This window comes from Otolemur garnettii, unplaced genomic scaffold (assembly GCF_000181295.1).
Source record: "Otolemur garnettii isolate 467f Iridium unplaced genomic scaffold, OtoGar3 scaffold00021, whole genome shotgun sequence".
NCBI lineage: Eukaryota > Metazoa > Chordata > Mammalia > Primates > Galagidae > Otolemur > Otolemur garnettii.
In genome coordinates this window covers 24,086,156-24,108,951 of record NW_003852416.1, presented here as the reverse complement: position 1 = coordinate 24,108,951, position 22,796 = coordinate 24,086,156, and the positions used below count along the sequence as shown (strand labels likewise).

Here is a 22,796-nt window from a genome sequence, read left to right as displayed (position 1 = left end):
TAGTAGTTTCTCTGTTTTGGCAGGGTTGGGTGGGATGGGGAGTGAGAAAGCCAGAGAAGCTCGGTATTCAGAACAAAGAGAAGCAGCATCATCTAGTGGCAGCTGTCTAAGCCCAGACCTAGAGGGCTGGTACCCTCTACTCAACAACCAGGGTGGCCCAAAGACCCTTCTGAGCAATGCAGTTGGAGATTCCCTGATGTAATCCGAAGTTCTCTTTTCACAAATGGAACAAACAGAGGCCCAGAGAGGTCAGATTCTTTCCTTAGGCTCACACAGCCATTCAGAGGCTGCAGTAGTTCCCACACAGCTTTACACTCCACCCCTGTATGGGTATTTCCTGGTCTGGAAGGAGGGTCCAGCAGGGTCAGGGCGGAGAGTGACACCAGTTCTGAAGTTGGCGCAGCGGGCCCCTGCTTCCAGTGACTCCACCCTCACGGCTCTCGCAAGCTGGGGTGGGAGAGCGACAGTGGGCTGCCAGGGAAGGACAAGTGGCCTCTCTCCTCGTGAACAAACCTTCGTACACGGCAAAGAAGCCCTTGCCCAGGATGTTGCTGCTGCTGCGGAACTCCACCCAGAGCCGGCTGTCTGTGGAGGTGAGGGGCTCCGGGACTTTGTCGCCACAAAACCTGCCTGGGAGACAGAAAAGAAACAGTCAGGGTGCCTGGGGGCGGCAAGAGGACACTCACTGCAAGGTGGGAGAGAATGGTGGTTCTGGAAATGGGGTCCGGAAACGTGGCCCCCGGTGAGCAGCACCTGGCTGTGACAGCTGACCCTGCAGCAGACACGGGATGAGCCGGGCGACTGAAAGAGCCACAGAACCCATGCGCCTCACCCAGGCTGACTCCAGGAGACTGCCAGATCCCAAAGGACCCAAAGTACAGCCGAAGCCTCCCTCCCCTCCCAAGTGGGCCTTGATGGCCTGTGAAAGTGGAGAAACCGTCCGAGGCAGTGCTGAAGGTTTCTTTCCCTAATTTTTTCCGTTGCATATATGCCCACCCTCCAGGGCACTAGACCTTCTGGTTTCCTTCCTCAGGAGGGGATGCCAGAGAATACACGACAAAGAAATCAGATCTTCTCAGCTTTTGAACTTCACAAGCCTAGTCATTACAGCATAGACCTGCAAGAATGCACACTGAATGACAGCGTGTTTTCCTATCCTGGGAGTCTAGCATGGAGGGGGCGGAGGCATGGAGAGGAAGGTCTGGAGAGAGCACAAGGGAGGCCCTAGAAAGGCCCACGCCCTGTCTCCCTCTGAGCTGAGACTCTGGGTGGAAAAGGATGACAGAGATCCCAAGTAAGTTTAAAAATCTGGGAGACGCAGAAAACTGTGCCCCTAGTCCCTAAGCAGAGCCTGGAGGAGCCATGAGACCCCAGATTCCCCAGCACCCCCTGCCTCAGGGTTAGAACAGCAGTATCCAGACATCTGACCTAGAGACAGCACACAGGTCCCTCAGGCAAAGCAAGGATGGATGGCATCAACATGATTCCAGGCTCCTGAGGGGGTGCGGAGGTGACTTTCCCATAGCCCAGAGCACTGGAGAGCCAGAGAACCTCTCCCAGAGCTCTCGAGAGAGGTGGACTTGGTACCACTCTGAACAAGCCTAGGATTGAGATAAGGAGGAAGCGTGATGGTCACTTATCTAGACAAAGGACCAACAAGTTGGGGACGAGGACATCCCAGCAATACCATGGCAATATGGGAGCCTGCCCTCCACCACCTGCACTCCCCAGCCTAGGGGAAGCAAACACAAATTGAAATTAAGTTACTACCACCTAATGGAAAAGAAACTCATAATAGAAATTTTGTTATTGAAAAAAAATGTATTTCTAGACATTTGGATATGTGGTCTAAAATTTGGACCCTCTACCAAGGAAAATGGGAAGACATGGATTTCCCAGTACCTGGTAACGCTTAGCCATCCACTTCCCAACACCACATAAGGGTGGCGGCCCAGGGCCAGGGCAGGGATGAGGCAGGTAGTTGATGGGTGAGTCTTACTGATCAGTTTAGAACACAGGCTAGCTTGGCTCTGCCAAGCACTAACTGTGTGAGTCAGTCAAAGAATTTATTTAGCGCTGGGGGGAAACGGGGAGTGACTGCTAATGGTGATGGGTTTTTCTTTGGGGGATGATGAAAATATTCTAAAATTGATGGTGGCGATGGTTGCACAACTCTGTTAGCATGCTATAAATTACTGAGTGGTACACTTTAGTGGTGAATTATATGGCATGTAAGTTGCACTTCAATAGTTTTTAATTTTTTAAATATTGCCAGTGCCATATTAGGCACAGGACAAGCCACTCAAAGCTGTAATCCTACTTTGCCTTTCCGAGAAATGGGGAGAGCAGGTGAGGTTGGGGGAGGACTAAAGGCCATGGGGGACATCTCCTAATGGCCAACTGTGGTTTGCATCCCTCAGGAAGAAACAAGGGTGGAAGCTACTAATCTCCCCTACTTCCTTCTGATTCTGGCCACCTGGAATCTTTTGGATTTAGGGAGCTTAATATGAAGTGAGATGAGATAAAAACTCCTGCTATGAATTCTTCAAGGAAAAATGCATCAGCAGCCCATACATTTTCAGTAATGGTTCCTCTGGCACAGCTAATTACTGTCAATTAGTTTTTGGAAAACGACAGGCAAGCGTGGGGGAGTGAGGAGACAGCGCTGCACAGCAGTAAGACAACACCTGTCCCCAAAAGGAATTCCTTCTTAGCCTAGCCCAAGTTCCAAGTCCAGGTTCCTCCTTTTAAAACCCAGCTGTCACAGCCGCTGAGGACTGTTTCCAAAAGAGAGAGGGATTTTCACTGCCTCCCCGCCTAAGGCTCTAACCCTCTAACCGGATAAGATGAACCACCTACCACCCAGGGGCCACAAGACAACTCGTCTGTACTCAGGAGGAGGAAGGAACGGGAGGCTAAGGTATATTTTACTGCCCTGGCAGAGCTACACTTGGAATAAATTATAAAACATTCCTAAACACTATCCCCAAGTTACTCTGTAATTCTTATCTACAACTCCCTTGTCTCAACACCTTCACTAATGAAAGCCTCTTTTAGAATCAAGTATCTCTATGGCAGGCCACTGTCCTAAGCACTTTACAATTATTTCATCCCTCTTACTCTCAGAATTAGGTACTATTATTCATCTCATTTCATAGATAAGAAAATTGAGGATCAGAGAATTTAAATATCAAAGCTCTAAGTAGAAGCAGGATGTGAATGGGGGAGTCTGAGTCTTTCATCATCACTTTCTTATCATCCTCACCATCACCACCATCAAAAGAAACTCCTCTATGTTGCAGTCCTGAACATTGTACAATTTTGGACAAATAGACATCAAATCTAGTCCCTGGGAATGTAAACATCCTTCCCATTTCCCAGTTTAGGAATGAAGATCAAATATTCAAACCATATAGCAAGTCTGTGGAAATGCCAGATTTGGCTCTTTGACTCCCTCTATCATTTCTGCACATTTGGGAGGCTGCCCCTGGCCAGGGAGCCTCAGAAGCGGGGCCATGGGACACTGATTGACCAGCCCCACCTTTCTGAATGTCCCTCCCCATTTCAGGGAAAGAAGGAAAAGGGCTTTTTATGTGCATTGTGGTAATACAGAATGCCCAAAGACAGTTCTGCATACAAGAGGACATTGTGAGAGTAATTTCTGTAACAGAAATGAAAGAGGAGAACCCAATTTACAGGACAGTATCTAAGATTGCTGGCCGAGTTCTCTGTCCAGCCATCTTCCTCCCCATTTGGGTGCAATCTCATAAGTGACCCCTGAAACTGAAAAACGGATTTGATATTTTTAACCAGCTGTGAAATGTTCTCAATCTACTTACATTTCCCTTTAATCACTAGGTGAAAACCTAGGTCTCAAACAGCCTCCTTCCAAGGAGAATAAACAAGCTGGAGAGAAACTGGACTAGAGAAAAGGTGTCAGATTCCTAAACTGAAATCCAGTTCCTGGATTTCGAGGAGGAGTTTAATAAGGATATCAAGAAGAGGAAATGCAGATGAGGACACTACAAGTGGGCTCCATGGGGAGTCATAAAGGGTTCATTCATAAAAAGTTATGTGTCCATTGTGCCTGGATTTTCACACACTGCCCTGGGAAAAAATGCGATACACAGTTTTCAGAGCAAGATGCATACTTTCACAATCCGCCCTAATCCGCTCTCCCTCCTGCCAAAGGGGCATTGACCTGCCTCCTTCCAGCAGATTTCATGGCACTGACCCCTCCCAGGGACCAGCTCGGCGACACAATGCACTTGTTCCAAATACAAAAGTTCGCTAACAACTGCATTTGGAAACATCAGAGCAGGCCAAATAGTTGGCAAAGGAGAACTCCTGCAAATGAAGAATGATGGTTACAGGCGCTGGGCCATGGCTGGCTGCAACACACACACACACACACACACACACACACACACACAGCAAGAGTAGGTAAAATATGAGCCAAACCCAAAAAAAAAAAAAAAAAAATCCAAGACAAAACAAAACAAAAACCCCACACCATTACCACCAACAATGAACAACAAAAGTCCAATCTGTCCAATCTCATTAATGGATATGTAGCCAGAGACACCAGGATCTGTAGTGAGAAAATTCTTTTTTTCAAGTTCAAGCAAAGGAAACTACTGCCTGTTCCCATTCTTAGGAACGTGCCTTGGCCCTCTCTGGGGAACTTTAGTAACAGAGAGCTTCCTCCTCCTGAGTCTTTAAATCTATCTATTCCTGGGAGGGTATCGGGTTGCCAGATTTAGCTAACAAAACTCCAGGAAGCCCAGTTACATTTGAATTTCAGATAAACAACAAATAATGTATTTTATCTGGCTTCCCTCAGAGGATTCCCTGCTCAGATTCAGAAGACACCTGTCCCCCGTCCCCAGGACATCTGAATTCTGGTCTGATCCACTGGCTGGTAGCTGTGTGGCCTTAGAAATTAGTCCAAACTTGGGGAGCTGAGTTTTCTGGTGAAGGTGTGGGATGAGGTGACTGTGAGGTCCCTGCCAGGTTGAGGAGGTCTGTGATTCCAGGCTCTCAGGAGGCTTCTCACACACAGCTCCTTTCATTGAATTATAAAATGAGACCTGAATGCATTTGTACAAAAGATTCAAATGAAGGAGAAGTAGACAGAACAAAACATGAAGCTGCCCACTATCCCCAGCTTCCCTTCCCAGAGGTAACCACCTTCAATAGTTTGATGAGCGTACTGGGAGTCTCCTTTCTGTGTCTTTGGTACCAGATCAGGGCACATGTTTGTACCTCCAGGAACTTACATTCATGGCCCTCTGGACGAGGGAACATGTGTGCTTTGCCCAGAGTCCAGCCAGTCCCATCTCTTCTGATCTGTCCCTTCCCTGGCTCCCCAGAATCCAGCATGAAGCCAGGGCTCAATCCAGCCATGGGCTCAATCCAGCTATGACACTCCTTAGCCCTGTCTTGTTGTTTTCTACTCTGTCTCAGCCAGCTGCCTTGACAATAGCTCACTCGCAGGCAATCACTTGTGGCAGCACAAGTGTGGCTTTTCTGCTCTCATGAAGATGCACCAAGGACAAAGTCCTCACTGAGTGGTCACAGTTGTCCAACTGGGAGTCTGTCCTACAGCCCCTCTAAGAGTGGGGACAATCCACTCTCATCTGAGACCCCCAATCTGGCTCCCTATCAATCGCCTTCTCTCTCCAGCTCCACCTTGGCTGCCATTCCAGTGTCTACTCCCAAGACACTGAAGCCATCGGTCCTCCATGCAGTGTTCATCTTCCCTGTCATCCATGAGGGAGTCCTTTTCTTGTGACCTATCTGGAATGAACTAACCTTTCTTTTCACATTACCTGCCTGCTGCATCTCTCTCAAAGGTCAAGCTAACTTCTCATGGATGAGTTCATGCCCTGTTCACCTCATAAAAATAATATATGCTCATCATGGAAAAACTAGAAAATACAGCTAAACCAAGAACAGCCAAATAAAATGTTTACAAAATGCTCATCCTGGAATAGCCACTGTGTGTTATTTATTTATATTTATAATTTTGCTTGATATTTATATTACAGATTACAAAATGGCCTCTCCCAGTTGAATTCAGACTGCACCTTGTTTTAAGTAATTTTATAGTGAATGATTTGGGACATTCAGTGTTAAGATCACTATTCCCCACCACTCATCTTATTATACCAAATCCCAGCTCATTCATTCACACCTCACCCTGAAGGCACCTAAATTTGCAATGACTGTACAATATTTATGCATTTTTAATCACGGTATCCTGCTACATATTCAATTTTGCATCTTTTTTTTTCATACCTTTTATACCTATTCTATACCTATAAATGTCACTTCCAACTTTATTTTTAATGGCTGGGGAGTTTTCCATTGAAAAGATGTATCATAATATATTCGGGGAACCACTACCATTGAACATTTAAATTGCTTTCAATTTTTGCTGCTTCGGTGAACATCCCTGTAGCTAGAGTTTTGCACACTTCCTTAATTAGTTCCCCAGGATAAATTCCAAGGCTCAGAATTGCTGGGTCAAAGGGTATTTGCAGTTTTAAAAGCTTTTAACATGTGTGGCCAAATGGAGTGCTCAGAGTTTTACAATGACACAGATCCTTGAGAGCTTCCTGTGACTGCTGTCAGGATGAGCCCTTCTCAAGGTTAACAGTGTCCCAGAGATCCTCCCATTATTCCTCTCTGTCTAAAGTCAACTCACCTAACAGGGGGGCTTTTCTCCAGTAACCATCCCGGACCTCCACGTAATCGTACCAGCATAGGCGGCTTTTAAACAAATCCATGGATGTGAAGTTTAGGACGATCTGTAAAGAATTACCATAAAGTGAGTTTTGGCAGCAAAGCCCCAGGAGTTTGGAAAGCTACATCTTGCATACCAGTGTTCTCACGTTACCCCTTAGCATTCAGGACTCCCAGACCACAGTTGGAGTGTTGTCTCAAAAACACACTCACAGGAAACCTGATGACATTAAATAATAAACCTTCAGCAGGACGGGGAGTAAACAGAAGGAGATGGGTCTTTTGGTTCTGTCTGGGGAATCACTTGAGCTTCTGAAGTCACTAGGTGGTTTACACAAAGCAAGATGCATTAAAAAGAGCAACCGAGGTGTGTTGAGACTGGGTGTTTGGATGGAGGTGAGGGGTCAGTGAAGTGCAGAGACATAAAAAGATCTTATAGCATCATCAGTCATTCTAAGGGGGCTGGGGGAGCCTGGGTGCATCTGGGCACTTCAGTGGTCCATGCCCCTGGCCACGACCTTGCTCTGTTGAGGTGCAGCGTATCTAATAACCTTCCCACAGCTGCTCCATTCATTCATTCATTTGTTCAATTGTTCACTCCACCATTGTTTGCTGACCACCTAGTGAGTGCTAGTCTCCGCTGGCCAGTGGAGACAGAAAGAGCTATGAGATAGAGCCTCAGCTGTTAGGGGGCTCAGAGATCCAGGAAGCCAGACAGCAGGGTGTCAATGCTGAGGAGAGAGGAATGGCCAGAAAGAGCCTGTTGGCAGGAGAAACCAACTCTGTCTGCTGACGATACTGGACAGTACTTCTCAGAGGAGGTGAGGTCTACACTAAGGGGACAGGGGGCTCGGTGGGAGAGAAGCAAGGCTGGAGAGAAGCAGTTTCCCCGAGAGAAACTGGCATGAGCAAAGGTCAGGAGCTGTGTGGGGCGCGGTCCTGCGGGTGCTATCGTGCATGTGTCTGGAATGAGGGGCAGAAGGGGCAAAAGAATGAGAAGCACAGAGAGCCGAGGGGGAAGTGGGACGTGCAGGTGCAGCTGGGAGCAAAAGCAAAAGTGCTGGCTCCTTAGGACATCCTGAGAGCGGCCAGTGAACGCCCACGGCCAAACAGGTGAGTACTCGGAGTCCAGGAAGCACTGATGCCCCTGCCGTGGGTGGCCCAGAGCAGAGTTAAGGTATCCTCTGGCCCTTCATCCCCACCCAGCTCACCAGGCCTGAGGAGCAGCAGCTGGTCCAGCCAGGGCTCTCCACTTTGCTCTTTCCTCAGCCCCTCAAGCGTCTTTCCCCACACTTCCTGCCCCGTGCCCTGCCCCGCAGCCCCTGCACCCTGACACTGTTCTTTTTCCAGCTCAGGGGACCTTGTGCTCAGAAGCCCATCTCTCTCCAGCCTCTCGACTCTCTGCTCCTCTTCTGGCCACCCCTTTCATATTCAGACATCCCCGGGGCCCTCTTATGTCCAAGGAAAACCTTAGGCTGGAGAGGCTGTGGCAAAGGTGCCCTCCCTGCCAAATCTAAAGGATTATTTGTCCTTGTGATCCCTGGTCTCCCTGTCCTTTCTGGTTCTCACCACACTAACCTATCCCCTCCCCATGTTCTCTCTCTGACTAGCTCCTGCCCTCCCTGCTCCCCACTAATGGTGAGAACACCTCCAAACAAAGCACTTCCCTTCCTGCTTCCCCAATGGTAGAGGACACCATCGCCCCACCACTCGGGTGACAAACCCTGGTATCACCTCTCCTGCACCTGTTGTCAACCCCCCATATCTGCCCAGCATCCCTGCTGATGGCTCTTTTTCCTTTGATGTCTGTGTCCCTCCCTTTCAACCCCACGTAGCCCCCTTCCTCACCCTTTCCTGGACTGTCCCTGCTGGAACATCTATTCTTTACATTGGGGCTTCTACATCAATTTTCTACCATATTTATCAGGCCCCTCCCATGCTCAGGAAACTTCAGGAGTTCCCTGCACTCCCATCTCATAAATACAACTCTCTACTCACTTTCAGAGCCCCCAGGGCCCAACCTGGGTGACCTTATTGCCCAGTGCACCCTCATATGAAACCCTCCCTGGGCCCAGGTCAAGTGCCCCAGCTCCGTGAACTCTGTCCTGATTGTACAGATGGGCACAATGTGATCTCTTTGTCTCTTTTGAACTCCCCATTCTCTCTTTTGTAGTAATTCCAGAGTAGGCGTCTTTAGAATCAGGCAGATCTGGGTCTGCTGCTCAGTTCCATCATTTTCTAGCTCTGGAGTCTTAGGGGAATACTTGACTCTTGGATCTCTAGTTTCTTCACCTATAAAACAACATGCTCACCACTTGGCTGTTGAGCAGCATGCTTGAAAATCTGTGTAGAGAGTGTGCATTGCATGCGTGGCCCATGACAGGCACTCCATAATGGCAGCTCTGAACATCAGCACACACTGAGCACACGCATAGCGTACACAGCAACTAACACTGACTGCTCCTCACAGGCTTCCATCTGGATTGGTGATGAGCGCCCACCCCTGTTCTTGGGCCCATCTCACCGAATGTTCAGGTCTTTTTTTTTGTGAGACAGAGCCTCAAGCTATCCCACAGCAACCTCCAACTCCTGGGCCCAAGTGAGCCTCCTGCCTCAGCCTCCCAAGTAGCTGGGACCACAAGCGCCTGCCACAACGCCCGGCTGTTTTTTGGTTGCAGCCGTCATTGTTGTTTTTTGGTGGGCCCGGGCTGGATTCGAACCTGCCACCTTAGGTGTATGTGGCTGGCGCCTTAGCCACTTGAGCCACAGGCGCCGAGCCAGAATGTTCACGCCTTAAGCAGCATCTTCTTCCACAAAGCCCTGTGGACTCCTGGGATATGAAGAGTCAGGACTAGAAAACAACAGGCCAGCTCACCTCCTGTTAAGGCCTGTGTGTCACTCATCTTTCAAACTAGACTAGTGGTTTTCATTCCTACCTGGCATATTAGAATCACCTTGGAAGCTTAATAAAAAAGCTGGCCCCAAGCAAATGCCCCTCTTTCCATTAAATCAGATTTCCTGGGAGTGAGGGGGGACCGAAACTAAACGCTAAGACTCATAAAGATGGGGTATGCCTTAGATTTCTTTGATATCCCCCACCGTGCTTGAATTCAGGTGATAGAGCTCAGTAATACGTATGTGCAGGTTGCACAATAATTCTTTAGCCTTTGCTTTTTAAAATTACAAAAAGAAAATGTTAGTACAACTTCCTTGGTAACACACTCATGATCTGAATGAACAGAATAATTATTCAGGCTAATTATTTTAAGTATGTTAGTGAATTATAAAGACCATAGGGGAAGAGGTGACGAACAAGGGGTGATACTTGAATCAATCAAGTCTGCTAATTACTAGCAGCTCTGGGGAAGGCTGGGTGAGGCAGAAATTGAAATAATTGGTGCAAGAATTTCAATGATGTATATTCTCCCTGTCCCCAGTTAGCACTAATAATTAAGGCTTGGTGAGAGTTACACAGTTCAAACATAGCACACAGCCCCTGCTGTGCAAAGCAATTCAACAGTTTGGAGATTACCAGACCCCTTTTTTTTTCTCTTCCTCCTTCCTCCCTCCTTCCTATTAGTTCTTCCAGCAGACCCTGGGACATCACAGCCACCTAAGGCAGACAGGTCTGAAGTTTCAGACACAAGATGACTACCACATTTAATGTGTTAAATGTTAGAGCCATAAAAAAGGTATGTAAGTGTGTACACAAAAAAGTGTGTGCAAATGTGTGTCCTAAAGTCCACTTGCTGTCCCCTTTTGTATAAAAATATATGATAATAGTCAAGTATGAAGGCTCTCAGAGTCCAATGGCCTGGGTTCAATTCCCAACTGTGCAACAAACCAAGTAGCCCTGGGCAAGTCCACTTCCTTCCCTGTCAATAAGCCTGGTAGCAGCACCTATCACATAAAGTTGAGGTGAGGATTAAACTGGCACATTCACATAACATGCTGAGGAGACCACATAGTCCATAGCAAATGCTCACAGTCATGCCTAGCATTTTCTCACTAGCTATGCTTGACTTGCCATTTAAATTGATATTTTTTAAAAAGTTATGAATTAGGAATACCTGAAGGTCAGCTAGAGGTGCCTGAAAAAATCCAGCAATCCATTATCAGCCCTCACTTTAGGGTTTGCACTCAGCTCCTCATCCATCCACACATCCATTCAACAAATACACGACAACCTCTATAAGTTGACCACCTAAGGGACTATAACAAACCAGTCAACATATGGAGATGGTCAACATAAGGAATTAGGCCTGCTGTGCTAATACGTACATGTGGTACAAGTCCGGTCTATGAAAAGTAGGTCAACTTAAGGAGGTGATCAGTATAGGAAGGTGGTTAACTATGGAGGTTCTGCTGTACTTAGTGTTGACCATCCTGTGCTATAGACTATGTGGGGTTCTGGGAGCCTGGGGGTGAATAACTTTCATCCCTGATGAGCTTAAGGTTTAGAAACAGGACAAATAAACTAGCAGCCACAATACTGAGACATTCTACAATAGGAATGATTGTTTTGGGGACACAGGAGGTATCCCCTAGCCGAGTCCCAAGGAACAGAGGGGGCTTCTCAAGGATAGCTACATCTAGTCTACAAGTACTTGAAAAACACTTGGATTTGCAGAGAGATGTAGCAAAAAAAACAAGCTTTGTAGTGCAAACCCCCAGTTCCCAGTTCTACACCTTAAGTGAATTTGGGCAATTTCCTTAGTGTTCAAGCCATAGTGGATATAAACCTGCAGTTGGGTTGAGAAGAACCACCCTTGGAGCAGGGTAAAAGAGGCCCTGGGCTCAGCTGTAGAGGGTCACGGATCCTTATAGTCAAAGAACATACCCATCTGGAGCTTCTCTAGCCCCTAAGCCACACTCAAGGGAACAAAGACCCTGGAGTTCCCTGTCCAAACAGCTCTGAGCCCACTGCTAGGGTATGCAAAGTCATTTTCCTTTCATTCGTCCTGCTAAGAGTAGACTGCACCCCTGGCCAGTCCACATCTGCTGGGTGGCAGCCAAGGAGCAGCTGTTTGCAGGGAAGGAGTGCAGTATGCTTGGGAATGTGGGCAGGGGTGTGTCTGCGCTCCTGAAGCCTAGAATGGTGAGAGAGTGGGGGGAAGAGAGCTTGCCGTAGTTGGCCTTGCCATGTTGCCACCTTCCAGAGTAGTACCCCAACATGTCTCAGAATCCTCAATTGGCTGCTGGCCCTACAGGACATTTTAATAGTGCATATACTGAGGTCCAAGGATAACATCTACTTTATTGTAGAAACTGTTAGCTTGATTTATAACTTAGCAGACATTTACTACATGCCAGGCCTTCCGTTTTATTGGTGAGACTGGTTGAGAAGCCCAAAAATAATGACCACAAAGCAAACAGCACAGTGCCGGGCACGTAGAGGTGCTCATAACAGAACAACTCTTATTACTACTCTTGACAAGTACAATAATTCCTCCTGCCTCCCCCAACTCAAGGAAGATCATGCCATTTCCTGAGAGGTTTCCCACCTACCTTTTCCCCTGGAGTGACTGAGATCCTCCAAACGCAGTGGGAATAAGAAGGGTAGCCATTTGGGAAACCAGGTGCAGAAAAGTTTCCTGTTGTGTCCTGCAGGGTCTCCCCACACGCTGCACAAGCAAAACGACAAATGTGATGTGGCATGTGGTGCACCCCCGTCCTGCACAAGCAGCTCCTGCAGAAGCAGGTCCTGCACAGGGCAGCTGAGCACACATGTCCCTTTACCAGGCAAAGTCCTCAGAACAGGTTATGAGAAGCATGCCAAGCAGACTGACATTTTTCTGGCCAAAAAAACACAAGTAGGGCCTGGGTGCCAGAAAGTAAACATCCCAGGGTTTCTTCTGAGGCTTTCAGGACTGAGCATGGCTCATAGCTCAGGAATCTCAGCTCTCCAGCTGGCTGTGTGGCTATGGGCCAGTTTCCCTGCCTTCTTGGGCCTCAGTTTTCTTATCTGTAAAGTGGGCAGGACAGCTCAAAAGGGTAGTGAAGTTAGTGCATTATATGAAACAGATTAGCTCAGTGCTGGAACGGTAGAGAGCACTCCAGATAGAGTAACTATTATAACTGTTAAAATAATAATAATAATAATAATAATATCTGTGGCAGAGAGAACATGAAAGAGCAAGTAGGTGAAGCAAAAAGAAATGCTTTGAGGCTTGGCGCCTGTAGCTCAGCAGCTAGGGTGCCGGCCATATACACTGGGGCTGGTGGGTTCGAACTAGGCCCGGGCCTGCTAAACAACAATGACAACTACAAAAAAAAAAAGGACGGGCGTTGTGGTGGAAACCTGTAGTCTCTTGCTGAGGCAAGAGAGGCAAGAGACTCGCTTGAGCCCAGGAGTTTGAAGTTGTTATGAGCTGTGACACCACAGCACTCTACGGAGGATGACATAGTAAGACTCTGTCTCAGAAAAAAAAAAAAGAAAGAAAGAAAGAAAAAGAAATGCTTTGCAACTCACTGCAGCTGCTAATTTCAATCTTTCCTCTTCTTTTTCTGTTACCTACCTCTGAAAAAAGCCAGGAAAACAGAAAAATCCGGAGGTGCAGGGGCCGGGATATGACAGAGCAAGCTGCTCCCTCCTTGCGTGTTTGAGGGCAGCCTAGTTGTGAGTCTAGAACCTAAATTTTAGGTATGAGAAAAATATTGTCCCTAATTTTATGAAGACTTGGAAGCTACAGGTTTTGTATTTCCCTAATCTTCTGGGATTCATACTCCAAAGATCCAGGCACAGGTTGGGGAGCGCCCTGCTCTTCCGGGGCCACCCCCACTGTGGGGGAAACGAACACCCTCAAGCATCCTTTCCTACATACGTTCAACCTCCACATGGCAACTGCCCGTGCTTCCGGTTACTCCTCAAGACTACTTAAGGAGCTGCAGGAAGGGATATGTAGAGAATTGCCCATCACTGGCCTCAGGAAATCCTGGATAGCGAAGCTTTAGTATCACATTACCGAACAACTGCCAGGCATCATGAACATTATGCCTGGCAGCCAACACCCCCGAGGGTCCCGGGAAATTATTTTAGAATAATCATCAACATTCTGCAAGAACAGATACATTACTGTGTGGCTCCCTGGTATTTGCCAGCTGCCTTGAATCCTTTAGGGAAGTAAGCAGTATATACATTATAACTAAACAAATACTATGGCATTTCCCAGGGAATGCTATAAGGTTTCCTTTTAAATTCAGCAAGGTTATATGATATGTGTGTCCCGCATTTCAGCCCTAACATGCCCCCAGATGACTAATAGCTGCATGGACATGTTTCCTAGAGTTTCTTGAGGAAGTAAGCCCCACACACAGCCCTTGGCATGCCCTGTTGTCCTGCTTAGCAGAACAATGGGACAGCCCAGATTTTCTAAGTGGCCTCCGTTTCAAATATCCTGTCCCATTACTAAATTCTGAGCTGGGTTTAGGGGTCTGGAAAAGGCTGTTGGTAATGGAACCTGCTACCTTCCTCTTTAAACAACTGAAATGCACACTGTCCCATCAATGGTAAACATTCAGCTGCTATGAGCAATGCTTGGTGTTGAAGCTCGATAGCTTAAAGGGGCCAAGGAGTGCTTACCCCCAGGTGTGTGTATGTGTGTGTATGTGTGTGAGATGCTGAAGCCAAGAGGACAGAGAGAAAGAGGGGAAATTCAGGGAGAGGGGACTGTCATACAGGCCAGGGAACAGGCATTTTCTCTGGCCCCAATGTATCATCCCATCTTCAGTGGCAGCCTGTTGGCCATTGACCAGCACCTTGGAGGACCAGGAGAGCCCCAAGACCAGAGAAACAACCTTATTTATAGCACTGAAATGTCTTCCACCTTGTAGCACCTGACCCCCATGCTCCCCTAAACATTCTCCCTCATTCTCTTTCTGCCAAGTCCCCCTGGGTTCTTTTTTGCCAAACCTACACCCTCTAATCTCACAGAAAGGAAGGTGCTCTTACTGTCGAGGGGCGCAAGTGCACTGAGTCCTGTTTGTGGTCGCTCTGCTCTGCCCTCTTCCTCTCCTGACACTTGGCCAGAGTAATCCAAAGCCTCCTGCAGGTTGGGCTGTGGGCTCTAAAACCTATTATTCTCCTCACTACCTGCAATCACCTCATCATTTCAACCTGATATTGCCCAGCACCTCCTGCCAGAAGGACACCAGAAATCAAAGCTGCCAAGGAGTAACCCCGTTAGGTTCCCCAAGTTGCCTTCCCAGTAAGGGGGACTGTGCTTCCACAATGCTGGGGAGACGCTTGGTTACCTGGGCATTTGTACAGTTTCCTTGCTTGAGCTATGTCTCCCTGACTGAGCCGCACGCGCTGGCCAATTGTTGGCCTGATGCCATTGTCATCTCGACGGGGGAGGATGGTGTCTAAGAAAACTCCTCTATGGAAAGAAAGAGAGAAAGAAAAGTCAAGGCATCAGACTGTTTGTGTGGGATTTCCAGCCTTCATTTCCTGACCATAACCCTATCCCCATTCCTGCCCCTGGCCCTCCTCTCCCAGGCTGGCATGACTGTGAGGATTCTTTTGCTCATGCATTTTTACATTCCATTCCACTCGCTGCCTACTATTTTCCAATGGGAAGATGACTCTGCCACGTTCAAAAATACACCCTGGCCCATTAGCCTGGGCTTCCTTACTGATGCATACTGTGCATTTCCATGAAGCCCCTGTCAGGTCCAGCCCCAGAGGCACCACTACACTGCACAGCTGCAGGGAGCACCACTCAGAGAGGCTGCAGTGTGAGTGGCACCCCCTGGAGGTGTGCGCAGGGCAGTACTGTACATACAGAAGTCTGGAAGGCACCGCAGGGAAAGCTTGGGAACTGGGTCAGTGTCAGCCTCCCAGGGCTGGCCGGCACGTGCAGGCGGATGAGCTGCCCATCAGAGTCTGGGGGCCTTGCTGGCAAGAAGTGCAATCAGGTGGAAAATGAGATAAATGCAGAGAACAAGAGGTGGTTGAGAGAGCCCTGAGCTAGAAATTTCTATACCAGGCCTGGCTCTGCCACCTGGGTGAGCCTGGGTGAGTCCTTTCCTCTCTCTCAGCCTCAGTTTACCCCTCTGAACAATAAGAGACTGTCCTAGGTGGTCCTGGCAGCCCCTTCTATTGCTAACATATTTTACGCCTCCATGATTCAAATATAAAATGACAGCTTTATTTCTAAAACAGATGAGCCACTCTGGCCCTGTTGTGGGCATGGTTTCAGCCCACCTGCTGCCCGGTAGCTGCCAGCTCCAAACCCCCTCCTCTGCTTCCACACCCTTCAGTGAGGCCTTTCCTTGAGCCAGCTCCTTGTCCGGTTACCACCTTGTTTCCTTCCTTCCCTTCTTAACCAAGTTTCTAGAACATGTTGCTTCCATCCTCTGCTCAGCTCTCATTCTCTCCTCCATGCAACTGCGATCTGACGGCATCAGAGATGGTCACCACCCACCTAGCAGTGGGCAGTTTTCAGTCTCCACCTGCCCTCTCTCCAGCACTGGGATCTCTGTTCCTCCCACCCCCATCCACACCTGGGCCCTGGTTCCAGGGTGCTGCTCTCACTGAGCAGGGAGATAAAAGCCACTGCTGCTTCGCCCTCAGATGATGCCCTGGTCTTCTCTCTTTCCAAATTCCCCCTGCTCCTGTGAGCTTTAACCACCTCCTAGCTCATAAGTTAATTCTCTGTTTCTAGCCCAGAACCACCTGCTAAGCCCCAGATGCCTGGAAACACCTCCACTGGGCTGTCCCATGGGGCCTCTATGTCCAACAGGCTCAAAACCAAATTTATTCCGAGTCCATTCTTGTCCTGCTCATTCCACACCCCTCATCCCTTACTGCTGAGCCTGAATCTGAAAGCACCTCAGCACCTCCCTCTCATTCATACTTTCCCTTGGAAATAGTAGCCCCACCATCTTGTCCCCCACACTGTCCATGCACCTCTTGAATCCATACCCTCCTCCTCATTCCCAGACCACTGTCTTGGCTCAGGTGATCAGCACCTCCTCCCTGAATTGTTTCATCAGCTTCCTAAGTGCCTGCCCTTCCTTTAGGCTCAGCCACTTCCGCTTACTCCCCATCTCACAATGCTGATCACCCAAAAAATACAAGGGTTGGAGGTGCCCTCTTTGCTTAGAACCTTTCACCAACTTCTCAGCACCACTTGGATCTCTAGGCCTTTTGCAGCCTGGCTTCTGCCTTCCCGTGTAGCCACATGGCCTGACGTCCCCACTTACTGGTTAGGCAACACTGAGGTCCTTCCAGCCCCAAACGTGCTCTTGCCTGTGCCACCCTCTCCCCAGGCGTCTGTACCCCATCTTCTTGTTCACTCACAAACTCCTCTTCATTCTCCAAAACCCCCATCCAATGTCTTTCCCTCTTAAATGTCTTCCCTGAGGCCTTTCTACCATTGCATCTGGAGTTAATCATTCCTTGCCCTGGTTCCTATTCATTTTTCTAGTCTCTTCTCACACTGCTTTGTCTTTCTTGAGGAGTAGGAGTGTTTGTCTTCTTTGCAAAATGTTAAATCCCTCAAGCACTGGGTCCTTTATCTCTGTCTTTAGGGACTAGCGCACAGCAGACCTCAAGAAATGCTTCTTGAATTAAATTATGCAGCCAAGACAGGGCACTGTCTTCGAAAACTTAAGAAAAATAGTTATTTGCATCCAAAAGGATATGTGAGAGTATGCCTAGTTACCAGCTATTAGCTGTGCACTCTACTTCCACTTTTTCCTGCCCCCCACTCTTCTGGTCCCCTGAATTCTGCACTACCTTGCAAGATACGTATTACCCTTCTTTCTGCCTGGTTACATCACTTTGTTATCTTTCTATCTTAGCATATAGTTGTTTTCTTTTTTTCCTAAATCAGATTTCAAGCTCACTTTCCAACCTCAGTATGTGGGAGTCTAGATTATACTGATTTCCTTTTCAGCATCCCTAGACCCAATTATAACCCTCTGACCTGTCTTTATTTAACTCCCATTGCCTCATCTGTGCATCCAGTACCCAGTGGAATCCTTGGTCTCCCTCACTAACTTCACCAACTTTGAAACCACCAGCAATGACTCTATGTAAAATTCTAAAGTCAATAACCGCTACTCTAGGTGCTTCTGCCCTAACAAAAGATGTGTCCATTTGTAATGACTTCCTTGGTTTCCCCCAAGAGAAGAATTTGGCAGCATGAACAGAAGGATCACGACAACCTCTAAGCACCCCACACTAACTCACTCTGCCAATGGCCACACCTCATAGGCGACTTTGCCAGGGGTCCTGGTGTTGGGGAGACCATGTCTTCCACTCACTCATCGTTCATAGGACTTTCCTGTGAGCCAAGCCTTGCAGTGGGCACTCTCCACACACATCTCACTTCATCATCATAACACCCTGGGCGGCAGGTGCCGTTATCACCAGGGTTCCCACTGTACAGGTGAGGCAGCTCAGCCTACACTGTTTAAGTGACTTGCCTGGACTACAGAGCTAGTGATGGAGAGGCAAGCCCAGAGCCCACCTTTAATGTTACCCACTGCCCAGGAAACAGGAGCCCTTAGTGTGCATTAAACGACAGAGCTGGGAGCATTGGAGACTTCGGAAATCAAAACATCGGGAGCAACATCGGCTCCCACTCAGACAACCCTCAGGGGCTGGCCTCCTTCCCCTGGGCACACTGAGCTGCTAGCAAGTGTTTCTAGCCCTGGGAGATGTTTACTACAAGAGCTGGAACTGTTCTCACATAGGGCAGCTCTCAGCACTGTCATTCACTAAACTAAGAAAGACTTCAGCAGATGCCTTAGGGAATAAAATTGTCAGCTCTGAGTTCTCAAAGACACCCCTGTACCAGAAACTGTCTCCTCATCCCCTGGATCCCTGCCCAATAAAACCTCCAAAGACACCACTCCCCATGCCTCAGTCTAATGGAGAGAGAGGGGAAAGGAACTGCAATAAACTGGAGGAAATAAAGTTGGAAGGAGACAGCTCAGTTGTAAAGAGACATACAAAGACTGGATTTCCCGTTAGCAGGGCATAGCATTTGTGTCCCAGCTGAGTGAATGTTCTGTAGCTACTTCCTACTCTTTTACAGAATCCAAGAAATGGTGCAGGCCAGCTCCAAGGGATATGTGACCGGGAGTAATGACATGGAGTTGGGGAGCATGGAAACACCCACAAATGCCAGAGAAGCCCACTGGTAAGAGCCCACTGAATGGACTCAGCTCCTGTGGCTCAAGCGGCTAAGGTGCCGGCCATGTACACCTGAGCTGGTGGGTTTGAATCCAGCCCGAGCCCACCAAACAACAATGATGGCTGCAACCGAAAAATAGCCAGGCGTTGTGGTGGGCGCCTGTAATCCCAGCTACTTGGGAGGCGGAGGCAGGAGACTTGCTTGAGCCCAGAAGTTGGAGGTTGCTGTGAGCTGTGATGCCATGGTACTCTACCCAGGGCAACAGCTTGAGGGTCTGTCTCCAAAAAAAAAAAAAAAAAAAAGAGCACACTGAATAATTTTCCATGCAAAAAAAATTGGCAGCAAGGACAATGCAGGTATCTACCCGCAGCAAAACAGATTTGCTGACACCATAACGAGCTCTGGGGCAGAGGTGGGAAGGGAGCAGTGACAGATTGTTGAAAGGAGTCACTCCTCCTAACAGCCATATCCCCTTGCCACGTGCAGCTGCCACTCCTCCAAGAAGAGAAATGACCTGTTTGTCACTCACTTGAGTCTGGGCTGGCCTGTCTCTTGCTTGCACCAAGAGAATGTGGCAGAAGTGGTGCTATGCAAGTTCAAGAGCCTGGGCCTGAGAGGCCTGCAGCTTCCCAGCTTGCCCTCTAGGAACTTTGAGTCCCCATGCAGTGAAAAGCTGCTTGATGAGAGGCCACTTGAATAAGGACCACAGGGCTCCCTTGCAGAACAAATGCCCCTGGACAGGCAGCAGCAAGCACCACATGTGTGACTGGCCACCTTGGACCACGTAGCCCAATCAGGCTGTCAAACAACTGTCACTAAGAGTGATCCCAGGCAAGACCAGAGAAGAACGAGCCAGACTGGCCGGCCCACGGTATCATAAAAGAGAACAGGCTGCTGTTGGAAGTCACTCAGTTTGGGAGTCAGTTGCTCTGCACCAATAGATAACGGTAGCAACAGGTGGGGCCGTCTACCTTGGGGACCAGCTCGGCTCCCAGCCGCCCATCCTCCCAGGTCTGCCCCTGCCAATCTCCCTCCCAGGGATTCTGGGGACTTTGGGTGAGAAATTATTTCATGGGTTTGGCCCATGGATTGCTACTGGTCTGTGCTGATGAAATGGTTCACACTGACCATGGTGTCAGTAATGGCTATTCCTCAGGGGCAAAAGGCATGGGATTTTGAGCTGGAGATCTCAGAAAAAACAATAGAGATTTTTTTTAAAAAAAGAAAGACAAGAAAAGAAATGCTAGTCTGGAAGATCCTCTGCCTGCATTCCTGTCCTGGCCTCCGGCTTCAGAGCTGGTGCAGTGCCTGGCACAGAGCAGGCGCTGAGAAGGCAGTGCCATTCCCACAAGCCACAAAAGCCCTGCATGGCAGAGACCCAGAGATTCTCCGTAATGAAGTGACCACTGCACTTGGGAGTATGAGGAGGCAATTACAATGAGCACCCACCCCTTTCCCCAGCATTGCAGGTACCCCTGGCCTTTCTGAACTCGTTAATTTATCCATTTAGCAGACTTTGTGTTGAATACCTACTATGTGCCAGGCACCAGGTTGGCTGCTGAGGACTAGAAGAGAATGAGATAGTTTCTGTCCTCAAGGATTTCAGTCTATTGAAGGAGAAAGGAATGCAGCAGATAAATTAATGATAATTAACAGATAAATTATAAAGCATTATAAAGAGTTATAACAGCTATGGAAACAAGACTCAAGGGAAAGCTTCTCACTTGGGCCAATTTGACTCTCAGAAATGACGATGTGGGACCTGGGTTTTCCCTACCCTATTTTCCAAGTGGGTGTGTCAGCCCACCCCTCTCACCCAAGCATCCCACCTCTCACACTTGCAGGGTGGGCCCCCACTCCACCAGCTCCACTTGCTTCCCAAGCCTCTCTCACTGGCCCCTGGTGGGTGCTGCCAAGCCTCAGTTTCCCAGCCTGGAGAAGGAAGCCTGCTAGCTTCAGACCTCCTACATGGCAGCACATGAGATCACATCTGTCAATCCCTCACTTATCTGTGCAAGATGGAGAAATTGTAGCATGAAAGGTTCGAGCTGGAAGGGGCTCAGAGAACTAGCACAACCCGCTTATGGGGAAACTGAGGCCCACGGAGGCAGAGATTTTACCAATCACACAGCTGCCCCCAGTTTCTGTTTACATCTCCTCAATAGCAAGGTTTTCAGGAGAACAGGAGTAGGACCCAGTCTTCTGCCTCTCATTTCAGTGGTCTCTTCATTTCCCTGTTCTTCTCAATCTTTGACAAAGAGCCAGGAGAAGACCAAAGAGTCCAGGGAGGCTCAGCCTCATGCCACTTTCAAGTGCTATTGAAGATGGTGACTTCAACACAGCTCCACTCATTACAGCTTTAGAGGGCTCCAGCCTGGGTGAAGATTAGAGGCCAGGCCACGGCTGAATAGCTATGAACAGTGTCCTCTGGAATGCTCAGATTTGGGGGATCCTACCACAATCCTACAATCTCACCAATAGGATGCTTTCGGCAGCCTCACCCAAGAACCAAGGAGCCTCTGGTGAATAGTTTCCCTTTCACTCTCTAGAGCCTTATGTTTCCGGAGCAAATGGTTTCCCTTAATCTCTACGGACATAGAGACTCATGAAATGGGTTGTTCACCTCTTTGCTGTGACTGGTAGGAAGCCCAGGGCAGGACTTGCTGCAACCTCAACAACGTGTACATGACCTTATTAGCATCTATTCTGAGCACTAAGTTTACTCCAGGCTTCAGCTTAGCTTTCTACCCTTATTTTTCTCCTCCCTTATTTTTTTTTTTTATTATACCATATGTATATTGGAAGTCACTTCAAATCTTTTGGGAAGAATGATTTAATAAATAAGCAAATAAACAAATAGCTGGTTTTAACAGGAAACTGAAAAGAAAATGCCAAGAGAAAAAAATATTTGTAGGTAGAAAGATCTACAAAACTGGGACAAGTCGAGAAAAACTTCTGTACATAAAACACTTACATGGGCTAGCAGCAAGGGCAGTATTGAAGATCCTTAATATCCATTCAGCACAGCTCATCAGGACAGACCTCGCCTGTGCCACAAATAACTGGTCGGGCCCTACCTGGGCATACCAGCTTCCATCACCTATGACCTGCATAGATGGGAGGCCTAAGTGCTTATTCTCACTCTGATCCCAGTTCCTTTGCACCCCTGAGCTGACTGAAGCCTCCTCACTGTCATCACCTCTCAAATGAATCCACGACTTCCAGCCTTCCCAGCTCAGACATGGCCCAGCTTTCAAAAGACCAAATGTCTTCTAGGAAAATGGGGAGCACCATCATCCTTATACAAGAACATGCTGGAGAAGATTCCCCCACCCGCCGGAAATTTTACACCAAGCCTCTAAGTTATTATCCCAGCCAACCTCTCAATGAGTTCCCCTTTCCAGATTGCTGCTTGTGACATTAGGGCATGATGGAAGGCCAGCTTCACAATGGCATTCAATCTTATTAGTGGGAACCTGATTAGATTATATTTCACTGCAGCCCAGAGGCCACTGTATTTCAAGGACAGACAGGCCGACCCTGCTAGGAGCATGCAGAGACCTACACTCTGCAGACCTCCAGGAATCCGACCCAAGCCTGCAGCAGGCACAGTAAAACACAAACGAGGCAGAGGTATAGATTCCGACCTTGAGAAGGTGTTCCGGGCGTAGTGCATGATGCTGTCAAAGTCGTATGTCTCTCCCAGAGAGCTCACTTCCCCAGCTTCCATTTTTAAGAAATTATACTCCTGACCTGTGACACAACACTCTGTTAAGGCCTTTGAAAACCAAGCCAGGCACCTGAAATGAGGCAGAGGAGGGAGAAGGAGGGCCCATAGCAACTTCTCGGGGCTCCCTTACCCCAATCAGTCAAACAGGGTTTGTGGTTCTTATTATTTTTAAC

At 48.3% G+C, this 22,796-nt stretch overlaps 1 protein-coding gene across 1 annotated transcript in view; it reads right to left on the bottom strand.

The window, feature by feature from the left end:
* Positions 1 to 22,796, bottom strand: part of TLL2 (tolloid like 2) — a 134,407-nt gene that overhangs the window by 27,155 nt on the left and 84,456 nt on the right. The window contains exons 7-11 of the mRNA XM_003787305.2: positions 22,541 to 22,646; positions 15,001 to 15,125; positions 12,256 to 12,371; positions 6,710 to 6,812; positions 514 to 630 (exon numbers count right to left, since the gene is read on the bottom strand). Of these exons, the coding sequence (XP_003787353.1) occupies positions 514 to 630; positions 6,710 to 6,812; positions 12,256 to 12,371; positions 15,001 to 15,125; positions 22,541 to 22,646 (567 nt within the window). The remainder of the gene's footprint in view (positions 1 to 513; positions 631 to 6,709; positions 6,813 to 12,255; positions 12,372 to 15,000; positions 15,126 to 22,540; positions 22,647 to 22,796) is intronic.